Source organism: Anas platyrhynchos, chromosome 1 (genome assembly GCF_047663525.1).
Source record: "Anas platyrhynchos isolate ZD024472 breed Pekin duck chromosome 1, IASCAAS_PekinDuck_T2T, whole genome shotgun sequence".
Taxonomy (NCBI): Eukaryota; Metazoa; Chordata; class Aves; order Anseriformes; family Anatidae; genus Anas; species Anas platyrhynchos.
Window position 1 is genome coordinate 24,753,774 of NC_092587.1, and position 17,670 is coordinate 24,771,443.

Below are 17,670 nucleotides of genomic sequence, written 5' to 3' on the forward strand. Positions count from 1 at the left end.
CTGCTCTCACTGGACCACACAGAACCCTGAGCCTGCCGCAGATGTACATTTGCTGGAGTGTAGACAGAAACGCAGTTACCCTAATCATGAAGAGAGGCCATGGGACCACAAAAAAAGTCCAAATCCAAGACCCCTTGCATCCAGAGCCTTTTGACTGCCAGCAGCAGAGGAGCAGAAGGTAGTACATCTTGGCTCCCTTATCAGGGCTTCAGGTGTCTATAGAGGCTGCATGAGATACTTTTCATCATGAGGTTGGATGAAGTGGATTGGTACTATTATTTTGATAGTGATATGGAAATGATGGTGATTGCCTAAGTTTGGCAACTGATGGTGATTTGCCTAAGTTTAATGATGGTGATTTGCCTAAGTTTACTTTCCTGGTAAGTAGTTCTTCCTGGCTTTTGACCTTGCTCACATGAGCCAGGGAGAAAAAATATCTTGTCATAGAGCTACTTAGTATTTTAGTGAGATCTTCAGTAAGCCAAGAAAGCTGGACAAAAGACTTCCTCTTTGGTCTTTTCCTGATTCAGCTCCTTTTCTGAAGCCTTTTAAGCAAAGTAGATCTAAAGAAACAAGGTCCCAAATAGTCAGATTCCCCAGAGAATTAACCTGGGAATTAAACACATAGATTAGTGAAACTGACTGATAAGACAGATATCAGAAGTAATGCTTAGGGATTTGTCTATTTGTTTGATAAATGAAAATAAACAAAGCATGTTTTTTAAAATGAAAAATAACACAACATTTGCATCTGGAACCCTGGCTCAGCATGTAGTGTATACATTCAAGTCATATTCCTAAGAAATCATACTCGCCTTGAGAATGCACAACATATAAAAAGTCATCATTTATCTATTGTCAACAGCAAAAGAGGAAGAAAATGGGATCTTACCTTTTGTGCCCTGCGCTTGTCTGCACGTTGGTTCTGGTGGTAGATACGGCTGAAGTTGGAGACAATGACAGGGACTGGGAGAGCAATGACTAAGACCCCACTCAGGGAGCATATTGAACCAAAAATCTTGCCAGCTATTGTCTTCGGCACCATGTCACCATACCTGGGTTAGAGAAGAAAAAACCCTTAGTAAAGACAAAATCTCTTCTCAGTATTGAATTTCAAGATGAATTAACTGTACAATAGATTTTACTTGTCTTGCAAACAATACTTGATGCATATGAATATTTTATATACATATGCATAAGTTAAAAAGCCCGGTGTTGTCCACACATATTTTTAATTTCAAGCTGATGTTAGGTATCCTGTCCATCAGCTGCAGTCATCTGTGGTTTACTTAATATAGTATTCCCAAGCTGGCCCTATTGCAATGAGAACAGATCTGGCTCTGAAAAAATATTCAGCATCTAAGCCATGTTCTTAGTCTATTTGCTTGACAGAAGAACTCACTGCTTTCCAATGATGAGATCCTAGGGAGACCACTTGATAAGTTAGATGTCAAGCTGAATAATCTATTATCTTACTAAGCTGATATAGTACTTTCATTTTGGAAGGTAGAGCATTTTTGGAAAAGGGTGCCCGGGAGATCATGGACTTTCAGTCCTTGGAGATTTTCAATACTTGTTTGATCAAAAACATGTCTAACCTAATTTGTTGTTGATAGGCCTTCTTTGAGTGAGAGGCTGGACTATCTGACCTCCAGAAGTCCCTTCTATGGTTTAAGTATATATATATATATATATTTATTTTTTTTCTCTTATCCAAAAGCAAACTCCACAAACTCAAGCCACAAAGAAATAACCAAGGAAATTCTAATGGCAGATCTTGGCAATGCTCAGAATTACTAGGACTTGAATTTACCACACTTCTTTATGATTTTTTTTTTTTTTTTCCCAGCAAGTAAATAGTGCTGCTGAGAAGTATGTAGTGGGATTCTGGTGACAGCTTATTAAGAGATATTGGCTATTTGCACTCTGTAGTCTGCCATATTCTGCAGGACAAGTATGCAATTACAAACTACAGAGTTTAATAATGAGATAGGTTCAAGTATCATTCTCTTTTTAACTGTGCTGTGTTTTAAGTTACTGTTAAATATAGATTGCAGCAGGTAAATTTAATATACTTGTGAACAGAGATATGGCACTTTCTCTATTTTAAAGAAACAACACAAGAAAAGGTAAGAAATAGAACTGCAGTGGGAACAGTGTTTAGAAAGTGGTATTGGAAAAACAAAAACAAAAACAAACAAAAAACAACCAACCAAACAATCCACAAACTATCAGTTCAGCAGGAACTGGAAAGATAACAGAGAAGTTGTGTGTGTGTGTGGAGTCTTCAAGCCACATGGTCATGCACCTAATAATGAGAAGGGGGGTAAAGGATTGAGGACATCGTATCTATACATGGTAAGAGAACACTTCATAGCAATGAGAGCTCAGCATATGTCTGAAGGAGATTATGTCTCACCTTGTAGATGAATATAAATGGTGTGAATGTTGTAAGATAAGAGAAATGTGTTTAACTCAATGATTCCAGTAAGTGTTCGTCCAGGCAGACATAATGTAGATGACCAAGTCTTAGTTTACTGACCATGACTATGTTATGTAAAAGAAATATTTGGTTTCTTTACAAGACATGCCCAAGTGTAAAATATTCACAGGAAAAAAGTACATTAATATTTGTACTAATAAAAATCTCACTACCTTAGAATTTGAATGCTGATAATTGTTGATTTTATGACATGCACAAGTGGATAAAAGGACATAATGTAATAGAATCCAATAGAATCTAAGTTATTAATATAGGTAGTCTCAATTACAGCATGTATAAAAATTAGAAAAACACTAGAGTTCAATCCCATTAACATTTGCACCTCACAGCATAAGTATTTTTGGAGCTTATCTTCCTAAGCTGACCAGAATCTCTCAGGGGTGATACACAGGGGTGATAAACATCCTTTCAAGGTCCCTTTGATGAATGGGGCTTCTGGAACTCAACTAACCCCAGCAGTGGTGAGTGAGTGGAGGCACAGGACTACCAATGGTGTAGGGCTGGAGGGGGCTACCTAGCACGATCCTGTGAGTATTGGGTGGTGATAGCAGTGGATGACTTGAATCTTGTTTGGAGGAGGAGGCCTAGGATCAGATTGCTGATAAATGTTATTGGTTTACAATAATTGTTACTGTTTTGCTTCATCTTTTTAGATACAATCCAAGTATTCTCTGAAATTGAATCAAAATATATCAAAAGAAAGCTATTTAAAAGGCAGGATATATTTACACAAACCTGACACAACCAGAGCTTGAAACGCAAAATTTACACACACTTAGTATTACTAGGACAGAACTATCAAACTAGATTACCAAACCTATATTTAGATACCTAAAATTATCACTTGAAATGTGAAGTTGCAGAACCTTCATAAGGCTACATTGTCACCAATGGCTTCTGTGGACTGAAGGCATTTCTGGGTCTAATTAATTTGGTTTGAAGTTGCTCAGAGATATATCGCTGATAGTGTGACACTATAATTATATGAATTATCCACAGACTGATGTTTTAGGGGTGGTGACAGAAATATTAGCAGATCCATCTCTAACATTTTGGTGTTTATGTGTAACCTATCTAGTTAAAGGGCTACCTTTTCATGGTATCTCAATGTTATGGAATGAAATAAAAAAACAATATTTTTTATATATTAAGGTATTTCACAATGTTTTTCTTGCCTAGAGGGCAAAATGAAAGGTAGATAGATATATTGCTTATTTTGAAATAACTTCCTTTTGCTTTTTTTTCTTTTTCAGTTTGAAGAAGTTGTACAACATTTACATTTTCCAAATGTAACACTCTTTGTCCCTTCCCTGATGCTAATAATATAATTCACTTCATTAATGATTAACATAATTCGTTTTTCTCCTGCTGATAAACACCATGTATGAGATATTTAAATAAATTACAGTCAGAAAATATGACTGCCAAGAAAGTACTTTACCTGAACAGGGAAATAAATATATTTGCTCACTGTTATGACAAAATGGAGTTTTTACTGCATTTACACTGGTTAGACTTGGTCTCCTTTGGGACAGTGACACAGATTTGAGTTTAGTGTAGACATGACTAGAATTGTTAACGAAGTTCCTTCTGCTGGTTAAACTACCTTTAGTTATACTTCATATATCAGTGAATACCATCAACGGAAGCGGATGACATAAAATGAAGGGAAAATTTCTCCCTACAACCAATCTGTAATTGCCTTATTCCTTGGAAAGTCTAAACTAAAAAAATAACTCAATTTTCACATGGCAGGGTAGCTTTGTGGCATTTATATTTTGAAATGGAAAAATCACACTTGATCTCTAAGACAAATTTTGATTTCTGCCACAAATCTGATCTCTCCAGTCATGGAAACACAGCAGATATGGAATCTCATTAAACATTTTTCACACTTTTCAAAAGTGAACTATTTCAAGGTTTTATCTAGTGCTACCCTGCTTTTCTTCCTGCTATTCAGATGGTAAATACAAACATATTCTCCTTTATGTCTTTTTTTTTATTTTTTTTTTATTTTTTATTTTTTTTTTAGTTTCAGTCTCTTTATAGCTTTGTATATAGTCTGTTCCACATATATCTATTGTGGGCAAAGCTCAAGTCAGTTTTTGGGCATTTACGATTTCTGCTGACAATCTAATTTTGCAACATCAAAAGTGCCATCACAATATTGTATGCCCTGGATGAGTGAAGAAAAAGAGACATTGTGTTTATCCCTGTTATCAGTCAGGGGTGTTCTACTTCATTTAGCAAAAAGGAAAGCAAAAAGGATGTGACAAACTAGATGTGTCAGTCAAGTTTTATCAAATCACAAGTCAGAAACTATATGATCAAACTAATGCCTTGGTTTTACTGGACATAGTCCAGACAGGTCAGACATGTGGTGCTTCTTCAGTTCATGGCTATCTGTTCACTAAGTGACATAGTATATGGATGGCTTTAAAGGCATGCACTTTTGTTTCAGTTGTTTGTATTCAGCAGGTAGTAGACAACTTCTGCTTATTTGACTCCTTACTGCAAGGGAAGACAGTAAGGAAGTCTATTCCTTTATTTTGAAAACAAATACTGAATCATTCAGAGTATTGATCTGAGCAACATGGATATGTTTCTTCTAGCTCTGCATGACAAATCTGGGGGCTTGAATTGCAGACTGAACCACACACAGATGGGTGAGCTCTTGTAGGAACCTGGGAAAAAGGAATGTGTTTTGGTTTACAAATGCCCATTCTGTACCTAAAGCGTTACGACAGCAGAGCTAACCCTCAGACATCCACCAAATAAAGTGATACTGTTTTTCTGATTGAGTAGAATATACCCAATGTTGCATAACCATAATTTAAGAAATCTTTGACAACAGAAAGTGTATTTTTAGTATCATCAGCTACGTCTTATTTCTGAGTCTAATAGGACTGTTTTCAGTTGGGTCCAAAACAAAAGATCTCATATGTTACAGTTCTGACATTTCTGAAAGAAACCTACTTTTTAGCTATTTTTCCTTGATGTGAGCAGAGAAGGTCTTCTCTTTAACAATCTCTATGTTATAGGAGTGACAATACTGCTTTTTTAAACATCTATTCACATTTGAACACATACTTATTATTTTTATTTTTTTTAAGTAAAAAGTAAGTGTATTCTAGAGGGTAAAATATCACAAGAATATAGCTATTTTTATGTTGTAACATTTTTATGTGTGTTTGAGAGATTAGAAATACAAATTTGGAATAGTTTACTTTAGGCAGAAACATTCCCCCCTAGATGATCTCAACAGAAAACTCTGAAATTGTAGGAAATATATAGTAGGAATAAATCTAGGATGTTGTGGTGGTTCTGCTCGAGTGGGCAGCCGAGCTCCACCACAACTGCTCTCTCAGTCCCCCTCCTCAAAGAGGAATGGGGAGAAAATACGAAAAGGGCTCAAAGGTTGAGATAAAGACAAGGAGATCACACAGTAATTATTGTGACTGGCAAAACAGATTTGGCATAGGGAGACAGTAAGATTTATTGCTTATTACTAACAAGCTAGAGAAGTGAGAAACAAAGGAAAGAGACCAAAAGCACCTTCCCCCCACATCCAACCTCTTCCACCTCCTCCCCCCGAGTGGTGCAGGGGAATGGGGGAATAGGGGTTATGGTCAGTCTATAGCACTTCTCTGCCGCTCCTTCTTTGTCACTCTCATCCCCTGTGCTGTGGGGTCTCTCCCACGGGATGCAGTCCTTGATGAACTGATCCGGTGTGGGCTTCCCACAGGCAGCAGCTCTTCCAGAACTGCTCCAGATATGGGTCCGTACCACGGGGTCCATCCCTCAGGAGCAAACTGCTCCAACCTGGGTCCCCCATGGGCAGCAGCTCCTGCCAGGTCACCTGCCCCTGCGTGGTCTCCTCTCCACTGGCTACAGGTCCGGCCTGGGATCTGCTCGGGCAGGGGTCTTCCACAGGCGGCATCCTCCATCGGTGCAGGTCCACCTGCTCCACCGTGGTACTCCATGGGCTGCAGGGGGACATCCTGCTTCACCATGGTCCTCACCACAGGCCACAGGGGACTTCTGCTCCGGCGCCTGGAGCACCTCTCCCCCTCCTTCTTCACTGACCTTGGCACCTGCAAGGCTGTTCCTCACTCCTCTCACTCTCTCAGCTGCTGTATGGCGCAATGTTTTTTTTCCCCCTGTCTCAAATACGCTCTCACAGAGGCGCAAAACTACATTGCTTATTGGGACAGCTCTGGTCAGCAGTGGGGCCCCATGGGGCAGCTTCTAGATCCTTCTCACAGAAACCACCCCTATGGCTCCCTGCTACCAAAACCTTGACACGTAAACCCACTACAGATGTGCGTTTTTAAGGAGAACAAATAATTTAGGCTGACAAGAACAAATAAGGGAAAAAATTGTCCACGTTCAAAGAACCTAGATGCAGTAGCGTTTTCTGACACTAGGGGGCATAAACGCCATTGAAATTAAATGCAAATACAAATGCAAAAAAAAAAAATAATGCATGTTACAAATACTTCTGCTCTCTCCTACCTCTTTTGAATTAATTTACATTCTTCTACAAACATTACATTGATTGAGGTCTGTTGTCTGCTCCCATTGTATTTACTGAAGAGGGAAAGCTAGTAACGTTTTTATTTTCAAACGTAACACATATCTGAATATTATGGAGGTGTAAAAAAAGAAAAGTCATTAAAATTAACTTGCCACTATTTATTTTAAAAGCAAGTGAAATTATGGTAAAAGAACAATGAAAATAATACAAAATCCATGGAAACTAAACAATCTATACAGAAGCCAGAATGGCACATTTTTCTCCTGTGTAGCTGACAGCCGTGTTTCCCAGCAGATTTGGCATGTCAAGCAGGTAGAGTTCTGGCTTTTGGTACTGGAGGTGATTAACACAGTGTTGTAAATCTGACCTTTTTAATTTGGTCTAGCTAGTTTCCCCCCTGCTGTCTCCTCTTTCCAGGTATAGTCGCTCACCCTCCATTTGCTTGGCTGGTTCACGCAAGGTCAGTGTGGTGCCCACCTCAGTGGGGTGAGTTCCCCTGAATGGGGAAGTGCCTTCTGGCTTCCCATTTTGGCTGATGACACCTTCCTCTTCTCCAGGACCACATGCAGGGCCCCAGAGGCTGCTCTGTAAGACTCTAAACTGCAATCAAACAGCTGCTCATCAGCCCTTGTGTTTAGACATCTAGCTACCCAGTCAGACATGCAATAATGCTCCAGCATTGGGGAGAAAGCAAGAAAACCAATTCCTAGCCTCTCTGACGCTAACAATAATCATGATGAATCTGCAGCCTTACCTAGGTCTTAAAATAGCCTAACGATTTTGGAAAAGTAATTTCTAATAATACAAAATATTGCTGTTAGTGTGAGATGCAGAACATTATATGCATTATTCCAAATTTTATTCCAACCTAGGGAGATTCTGTACAGAATTACAAATAATCTTTCTGGCTGGTTTTATTGCTGTGAAGGGCCCTCTGTTGCAATAGCTCTCTCTTCAGCTCAGCAGTGATGGACGTGGTCCCCTCTGGGGTCCATGAATGCTGCTGCAAGCACTGGCCAGAATGATCATTCACGAATGATGTAGAGCACATCTGCTTCTCAAGAGCGGCAGTGCTCCCTGGGCTTTCCGGACCACAGGGCCAGAGTCAAACCTGCCTTGCCAGACAGTAACACACTACTGCCCCTGTACCTGGCTGAGTTCTCATTTTCTAAAATACAAGGTTCCATTTTTATTTATTTATTATTATTATCGTTATTATTATTATTACTATTATTATTATTATTATTATTATTCTGTGTATGTGTGTGCACATGTGCGTGCACCAGGGCTTTCATCCAAGAAGCTTAAGCAGATTTCCAAGGTGGACAGGTGGACTTCAGTATTTACAGGTCACAGAAAAAGGAACTTTTGCATATTAACAAGTTAAGACTTGCTCATTACAAACACTTCTGAATTTTTGCAGTCAAGGCAGAGATTCAGATGACCAAATTCCTTATGTTTTCATTTACAAGGAAATACTAATATGAGAAGACTAAAAAATGTTTTTATGTTTCTTTTTTTGTCATGTCACCTTCAATCCATAGGAGAAGCTAATATCCTAACTGCTCCTGAGCTGCTGCAAAGCACTATAGAAGTATGATATCTGCTTAAAGTTGTATGGTGTCTATTTAAATAACCAGGGCTAAAGCTCAGCTGACCTTCAACAGCTATGTCACACTTGCACAGACATGCTACTGAGGTGTGGGATTTTTGTTGTTGTCATTCTTTTTATATTTTTCCCCAATTTTCAGAGGCAAAAATAAGCATACTTTTTTTTTGTTTGTTTGTTTTAAGAGAATATTTTTGAATGGATCAGACACTTTTCATGAATAAGAAGAGTAACACAGCAGAAAAATTATTTTTGAAGCAAAATATTCAACCTGTCCTTCCTAGTACTACCAAAAAGTACTACCAAAATCACTGTGATTCCCACCATGTGCTGGTCATTATTGAAACTCGTAGGTGAAAATGGGTCTTTTTCAGAGTTTGCAGGCAAAGCCTGTCCTCACACAACCTGCTTTGTTGTAACAGGCTTCTGTAGGAAGGACAGGTGCTCTTGCCCTGCCATGTCCACGTGGGAGCAGTGAGTGCCCAAGCTCTCTCCTGCCAAATGGTAGACATGAGACTGCAGCAACTGCAACTGAGGGTCTCTGCACACTGAGGAAAGCATTAGCTTGTGCTTTTAAGCACTTCTTTTAACCTTTTTTGTTTGTTTGTTTAAATCACAACCCATAATGGAGTACCTCAGAGTTGGGGGTTCCAGCAACAGCTCCTGTGATGGATGAAGAAGCTTACACGATGAAAGATCTGCCATGTATTTGGTGGGATTTCACACTTAGTACAGCTTAGTACATACAGAGGACTGTATGTCAGCAGTAATACATGTATTCATCAGATAGTCTACCACACTCTCCCTCAGAAAGGACAGACTAATTAAACCTTGCTTTTGTGGTACCATGGACATGTGAATAAACAGATTTTTGCCAACTTGCCTTGCTTTTGCTCACAGGCAGACTCTTAGGACTATACAGATAGGCATAGATAGGGAGAAAATATCAGTTAAGCATTTTAACATTAAAACCAGTTGGAAAAATGCCATCAGTGAAGAAAAGAAACTATCCATTCCGAGAGTAGAAAAAGAAGTACAACATATAAGGCAATATTATAGAGATGTCAAATTATATCTGACAATTGCAAAATGGTGTCTTTGTCTAAGGAGGGTGCTGTAAATTGTTATGAAGCTGTTCCCTAGAGCTTCCAAGCTGTTTGGTGACTAAATGCTGGCAAGTTGACACTAATTAGTCATTTATTTCAACATCACATGCAACAACTGATAATTTAAAATGCTACTGGTAATAAGTTTAAGTGGAATTTCTAAATAAGCATTATAAGCATTTCAACTGTGTTGCCTAAAGGATTCAACCTGTACATTTACAATTTTACAAGTATCTAAACTGCAGTTTAGGAGTGAATTCTGTTTTTAAAACACCACTGTATGTGAATGTGAAATGATCCAGGGCTAGATTTAGAAGAATAAGATAAAGCTAACTTTTTTTTTTTTTTTTTTTTTCATTTGGTTAAGAGAGTGTAGTGGACAGGAAGAGGTAAATAAAAATGTCTTTGTTTCTTAAAATTATCTATCATCCTACAAATACTATGTCTAATTAACATGGATTTCAGTTATTACTTTGCTGTATTAGTTCAGAATTTCAAGTTTTTGAGATACCATAGTGATAAGCAGACAATAAATGCTTTACTGTATCATTATTCATAAGATGGTACAAATGATTACTGTAAGAATATACTGTCACTCAGATACTTTGCATTTTCTGGGGTCTGTGGGAACATTCCTTTTTTTTTTTTTTTTTCCTGTCTATTTTGTGTGAAGCCAACAGTCACTCAAAGGAAAAAAAAATATATAATTGACAATTTGATCTTTGCTCCTGCAATTCCGACTCACTTCCCTAAAATAAAAATTCCAAGGTCTTTGTTCTTAAAAGTCAATGACATAATATGTATTTAGTCAGGACTCAATTTTTCAATAGTTCTTTTTTCAGTGCATGTGCCCACACACAAACACATATACATTGAATAAACTGGCCAACTTTGTCAAAGTTCAGAAATGAACCAAAAAATACCAGTAACAGGTCAGATCAAAGCTTTGTCTAGACTTGTATTTCAGTCTCCAACATTTAACCTTGAACAAACAAACTTATATGGAAAAAATAGGGTAAATATACGTGATAATATCCCTTAATGCTCTTCCAGCCTCCAACCTTTTACAGCTCTGGTACTTGAGTTATTTGCAATTTCTTTGTAGCTAGTGCTTAATGCATTGCATTTGCATAGGCTTTATTTTGTTCCATTTAATCCATACACATTTTTAGCATTTGCAACATTGGCAGTTTCTCGGTCTGCTATGCACGGTCTTTAGACACTTCTGACTGAGGTTCCTTGCTCCATATGAAGCTCCCAACAAGATCCTCGTATTTGAAAAAGCATCTGGTGTGTGACCTCCAGCCACCCTGCTCCTGCTACTTGTGGTTTCTTACTATTTTCCTTATCTCTTTTCCAGACTGACAAGTCCTACTCTGCCCATACAGAATCTAGTTCCTGTATTGGATCATACCTTCTCGCCCTTTTCTTCTCCAATTCTTCTGTATTATTTATGAGAAAAGAGGACCAAAACTGCACACGGTATTCAAAGAAGTAAGGACAAGTTCAGAATAGCTTATTTTTCTGATGTCTTGGACAATAAGCCATTATTATTCACAACATTAATATGTGATTTCTCATCCTTGTTATTTCTCTGTCCAAATCTTATTATTGGTGGGGCTGGTAATATTTGTCTTACATCCTAGATCTCTATCACTGACAGAGAAAACAGAGTTGTTAGACTTCTGGCACAGCATGGGAGTTTTGATGACTGTTGTGACAAAATCTTTACCAAATGATCATTGAAACGGTATAGCTTACACAGCACCCATGTTACCCAGAGAAAGAAAATGCACTCCTAGATTTGTACGAATACTTAGGCTAACAGAAATACGTCTTTGTCCTCTGAATACATTTTTTTTTTATTCTTTCTGAAAATACTTTATTGGGAGAAGAGAACTACAAAAGAATACAAAGAGGCAGTATTTTGTATGTCATAGAGGAATAGAAACCAGGATGAACACACACCAGACTCAGATATACAGCATTTGAAGTAAAATGGTACAAATACAATGGAGCAGTTTCCTGCAGTTCCTACTTAAGCCATTAACATGAACAATATCAGAATATAAAAATCTCCGTCTTCAAAAGTACCACCATCTCTAGCCACTCTTTACATTAAAGATAAGGGATGAATGATGGACAATGCCTTCAAGTGATGATTTGGCCATAGCACCTAGTAAAGACTGAATAAAGAACCCATACTACAGTAAACCAGAGCAACATGGACTTTACTGACTACACCAACTTGTCTGTAAAGAGTCCAGTTCCAGGCTCCATTAATTCCCACCAGGACAGTCTATGGCTTGACACATCCTATTTGGGAAATGATTTCAAACGCAGCTGCTAAACATCTTCCACCCAGCCTTGGTTCATGGATGCTCACTGTTCCCTCAGACATTTCAGAAGACAAAAACAAACAAACAAACAAGCAAAAACATATTATTCTTCAGTTTAGTAAATTTTTCAGCATAGTGAATAAAATCAGAATTGTGTAATGAAATATGGACTTAGGTTCCTATTCAAATGGACTGTTTCTGAATCCTGAGGGTATGTTTTCATATGCTGTCTTGCTTCAGCGGAGGTGAGTGAGAATTTTTCTATTAGTGTTGTGATTAGGTGCAGTCTGGGTCCAATGTTCTTGTTTCATCCCAGAAATACTGCTGAAAATGTTATGTAATTAAATTCTCCTACAGATTTTCTTTCAGATGCAATACTTATGTTAAATAGCAGCAAAGTCAAAACAAAGCATTGATCTGCCAATCCATTCCTAAATTTCTCTTGAGTATATATTAGCCATCAGGTCAGACTGTGCCAAGTATAAATCACATTAACACTAGAAATGCACTGTGGAAGTCTGCAAGGACAGCCATGCCTCTTTTTTTTTGTGACAGCTACTGGGCACAGTACAGAGATCAGTAAGCTGATTTCACTTAGCAATCAAATCCAGCTGCTTCCATGCTCAAGTGAAACTCTGAGTGAAGCAACTGTTCAGTTCAGGCTAAGCCCTGCTGTTCAGTGCTCTAATGAGCAGACCAAGATCTAGAGATGATTCCCACTAAATATGTTACTCCTTGTGATGCGTTTTTCAGCAAAGTACTAGAAGTATCCAGTCTGCATTAGAGGCTTGTTGTCACCTTTCCGCATGCCTTGTAACATAAAAACCTGCTGGCTTAACTTCCACATATTTAATCCTACTAGATAAAGTTGGAGTTTAATACATTAAAAATAATGAAGGCAAAAATATTTTTAAGTGTTCTTGAGATGATAAACAGAATTATTTTCTTGTATTTCAAAACAACAACAACAAAAAAATCAAATTCCCCTTCCTTCTTGTTACTTGTTTTACCTCAGATTTTCATCATTAGAAAACAGTCTATTGTGTCTTGCTCAGCACTGGCTAGCACAACCACCAATGGACCACTATTATTTTTTACAATCCTTCAGGCAAAGATGAAAAACACAAGATAGCTTGTGCCAGGATTATACTGCTACTGAACTAAGTCTCTAGGGATCCCTGGCAAATATTGAATATTTCAGTTAATTTTTCTCTAATGCTAACACTAAATTTGTTAAATCTAGACTGAAAACTACTCTAGTAAAGTTTTATGCACACACACACATACGTACAACACTTGGACAAGACTGAGAACTTTCCCTTTAAGGTAGTAATAATGTCTTTTTACAGCTTTTGTGCCCTAGAAGATTTATCACAGTCCAAGATTTTAGTGTCCCTTTCAGTCAGGAGAGTAATTTTATTCTGAGAACCTCTACTGTTATTTCTCCTCTGAAATTCAGCTCGCATCATTTTTGTGACAATTTCATAATCACAGAATCACGGAATGGATGAGATTGGAAGAGACCTCTGAAGATCATTTAGTCCAACCCCCCTGCTGAGCAGGGTCACCTAAAGCACGTTGCACAGAAAGGCATCCAGGTGGGTTTTGAATATCTCCAGAGAACGAGATTCCACAAACTCTCTGGACAACCTCTGCCAGTACTCTGCCACCCTCAAAGCAAAGAAGTGCTCTCTCATATTCAGCCAGAACCTCCTGTGCTTGAGTTTGTGCATGTTGCCTCTCATCTTGTTGCTGGGCACAACTGAAACGAGACTGGCTTCATCCTCTTGACAGTCTCCCCTCAGATATTTATACATATTGTTTAGGTCTCCTGTCTGTCTTCTCTTTTCCAGACCAAATAGGCCCAGTACTCTCAGGCTGTCCTCATACAACAAGTGCTCCTGTCCTCTAATCATCTTAGCAGCCCTCACCAGGGCTGAGTAGAAGGGGATGATCAGGGTCAAGGTGCCCTTGACCTGCTGGCAAAGCTCTTCCTAATGGACCCCAGGATACCATTGGCCTTCTTGGCCACAAGGGCACATTGCTGGCTCATGGTCAGCCTGCTGTCCACCAGGACTCCAAGTCTCTCTCTACAGAGCTCTTCTCTAGCAGGTAAACCCCCAGCCTGTACTGTTCATGCCTTACTGTTTAAAACATATTTCAGGAAACACATCAGTGAAAGTTTCTAGATGTAATAGCACATTTGCTGTTTTTTTTTTTCTTTCTGTTGTTCTAATTGTCTTTTCATTCTTCTCCAATTTTCAGGGATTTTCAAGCTTGCTCAGATAAGTCCAGGAAAAATGAAACAACTGACATACTTTAAGTCTAGGAAAATAAAAGAAAAAGCTCCCTGAGTTCACTCAAGGCTCTTAACTCAGCTTTCTATCAGCGCTAAGTCCCGTCCCGTCCCGTCCTATCCCGTCCCTTCCCTTTCCTTCCTTTCCCTACCTTGAAAAAAGAAGGGAATGCTATAGCATTCAATCCTCTTAAATTTTTCCTGGCAGAGTAATTTGTTTCAGCTGAGCATAGTTATATCTCTTTTCTTGCAAAGAAACCAAAAGCCTGTGTGAGCTACTCACTATGTGAACAACTTAACCCTCACCCTCCCACCTGCCAGGCACTAACTTGGCAAGCTGTAAAAGCCTGGCATTACATAGTTTAAATAGGAAAATTTGCATTTGTTACACGTGAGACATTTTGAATCAATAGTTAGTCCTCCATCAGATTGTGCAGGTATCAACTTTGTCAATGAATGCTTCACCACTGGTTTTTATTCTTGACATGACTTTTAAAGGATAACTTTGTATATGGAAAAGTAGCAGCATGGTACAAAGGTTAGAAATGAGTTTATCTTCCTCTGCCAATTCTGATAATGTATTTTGTAATGTGACCTCTTATGTGCTAGTAATTGGATGCAAGCCACCAAGCCACCAATGACTCTAAACATTAGGAAGCTGCAATGACACGACAATGTCTTTCTGTCACTACTAACCCCATTCTCATTTCAATTCATGTCCCATAACTGAAAGGTTCTGTATCTTGCTACCAATCCTCTTGGTTATTCAGGCATAATACTTCATGATACTGACCTCTACTATTCTTTTCATAAGTAACAAATAAATAAATTTTCTATGTGTATGAGAAAATGTCTTCCTCTCTGTTGTTTATAATGTTTAAAAACATCATGCCAAAGCCCTTTCAAAATCACCCTTTCTAGAGATCACTGATAACCCTTGAATTTTCTTGTGGATCCCTCAGAGACTGAGCTTCTGGACTATCACACTTCCTTTTCATAGTGTTTTTACACTTTAATTTGTAAGGTTTCAGTGTTCATTAAACAAATCAGAATTTTTATGGAGAGTTTGATAACTACTCAGTAGTATAACCTAGTGCTTGGGAAAATTGTGTGAGACTTCTCTGACTGGAGAGATGAGTGCAGGTGCTCCACACACGTGCTCCAGAAATCATGTTGGAGAGGGATTTTTCCCAATCATTTCCCATGCAGCATGTATTTCACAAAATACCAAAATATTCAGAAAGCCAAGTCTTAAGTTTGGTGCTGTTTTAAATGTGCAATCAATCTACAGCTGCAAGTTCTGTATAGTTTTTAACCAATTGACTTTTATTTTCAACTAATGACACAGAGAAAATACTTTACCTGCCAACAATGAGTAAAGCTTTTGGAGACTGGAGCATGCGTGGATGGTCAAACCCTTCATGCAGAAAAGCTTTTTGATCCCAGCTCTCCAATGCGGTTTGCAATAAAAATCAAGGCTTAAATTTAGAGGCAGCACCTGCACCTCTTTCTGTGGGTTTTCAAAGAAAAGTCTTACCCTATCCTCTCCCTTCTTCAGGTTTTGAAAGATAAACGTGTTTCACTTAAGATGATGGTTCAGGGTGTATTCACGGTCAATGTAGCCCTCCTTGCAACATGGATTTAGATTCTTCAAGGGAATAAAAATTCAGTTCCACAGTACTACTTTGGCTTTTTTCCCACCAACTGGCTACACTGACCTTGCCCAGAGGGCAGACTCCATTTTTAGGTGTCTAATTCTCTCGTCATTATTTGGCACAGCACTTGTGCAAATCATTATGCCTAATAATTAGATACCACAGTACTCAGGGTTGTGACACGAGACTTTCAGAATCGTTAATATTGTGCCTCTACTGTAATTCTTTCCCCTTCGAAAGGCTGTGTGTCATGCTCAGACGAATGCTGTGGTATATCAGACATCAGAAGCACTGTAAAAGTTATCTTTCCAGTAATGATCTCTGTGCTGCAAAGAAAGACTCCTTCTGCTTATCCACTGAGCAATGAATTCCCCAGTGATATCTGAACATTTTGAACCACACACAAGCTTTCTCTGATTTCTGTGAACCTTTGGAAATCCATTTTTAATTGAAAATGCTATAAAAGCAATATACTGCAGATCATTTATCTTGGTCTTGCAGGCTGCGTTTTTGGACCCCTTGATGTAAACAAAAATAAGCAAGTAAAGCTACTCCTGACCATCTCTCTGACCATAGCTGAAATATATTTCCCGAGCCAGTTACTCACTTGACCTCAAGGCCTCATCATAAAAGAGTAACCTATCAATTTCTACCTGTCTCCACTTCAAGTATAACTATATTCGTTGTGTTCATTTTTTTTTGTTTGTCAAAATCAGTCTGGAGCTCTCAGCAATATCTGACAGCTCTTGTGCTTAATTTTAACTATGCCATTCACTGAAATTTTGTCCTCAGATTTTAAATTTCTTCTCAACCTTTTGGTTCAAACTGTGTTTCTTTTATCTCTATAACAACAGGCACAATTTAATGAGGACTGCCAAACCCTCTCCTTTTTATGCATTTTAAATTAGTTTTGCTTCTCACTGAGTATAAATCTCTTTTTAGAGACCTTTATATAGCAACTCTTCTGTCTTTTTCTGCTGTTATGTTTGTTTGCAGTGTGTTGAACACCGATTTCCTTCCTTTTCTCCTTGACTTTCTTATTATGGGTACTTTCTTGTTTGCGAACATATTATAACTGCACAGTTTTGGAGATGGAGCTGGCATCTGGAAGAAGTGAGTCCTGGTGCAAAATGATGATACACCTCAGAGCTTTGCTGTTCCATATACTGGATTGGTAATTGCACCCTGATTTTCAAATCTGTACAGAGTTATATGTCTAGGGAAAGGATGAATAAATGACCCACTGGCCTTGAGCTATTATGTGGTTTGTGAGTCAGAGGAGTGACACGTATGGCTGAGTGTCACTGTTGTGGATGTTGTACCATGCTACCTATATATACCTCCAGAAGTGACTTCTGTTCTCCTTCGGAAAAAGATTGTTGCAATCTCATGAGATTGCAAAGACTCTTAAAACTGGCTTTTAGCATGGAGATTTAACATGCTGGGTCATCATAGTCTGAAAAGCAGTGTTGTTCAAAATTTTTCAAGAATATTTTAAAGTGAAGTATAACTTCTGTTGAGGACCAGATTCTGGACTCTCTCCACTTGCAACAACAATTTCACTTACTTCAGTAAGCTTTTTTTATGACATTCACTCTCAGCTTTGAGTGTCTGATTTTTGTGCT

General features: G+C 38.4%; 1 protein-coding gene across 2 annotated transcripts in view; it reads right to left on the reverse strand.

Moving 5' to 3' along the window:
* Positions 1–17,670, reverse strand: part of KCND2 (potassium voltage-gated channel subfamily D member 2) — a 297,265-nt gene that overhangs the window by 17,844 nt on the left and 261,751 nt on the right. For both annotated transcript variants that reach the window (XM_072033348.1, XM_027457814.3), the window contains one exon: positions 893–1,055. In XM_072033348.1, coding sequence (XP_071889449.1) covers positions 893–1,055 — 163 coding nt within the window. The remainder of the gene's footprint in view (positions 1–892; positions 1,056–17,670) is intronic.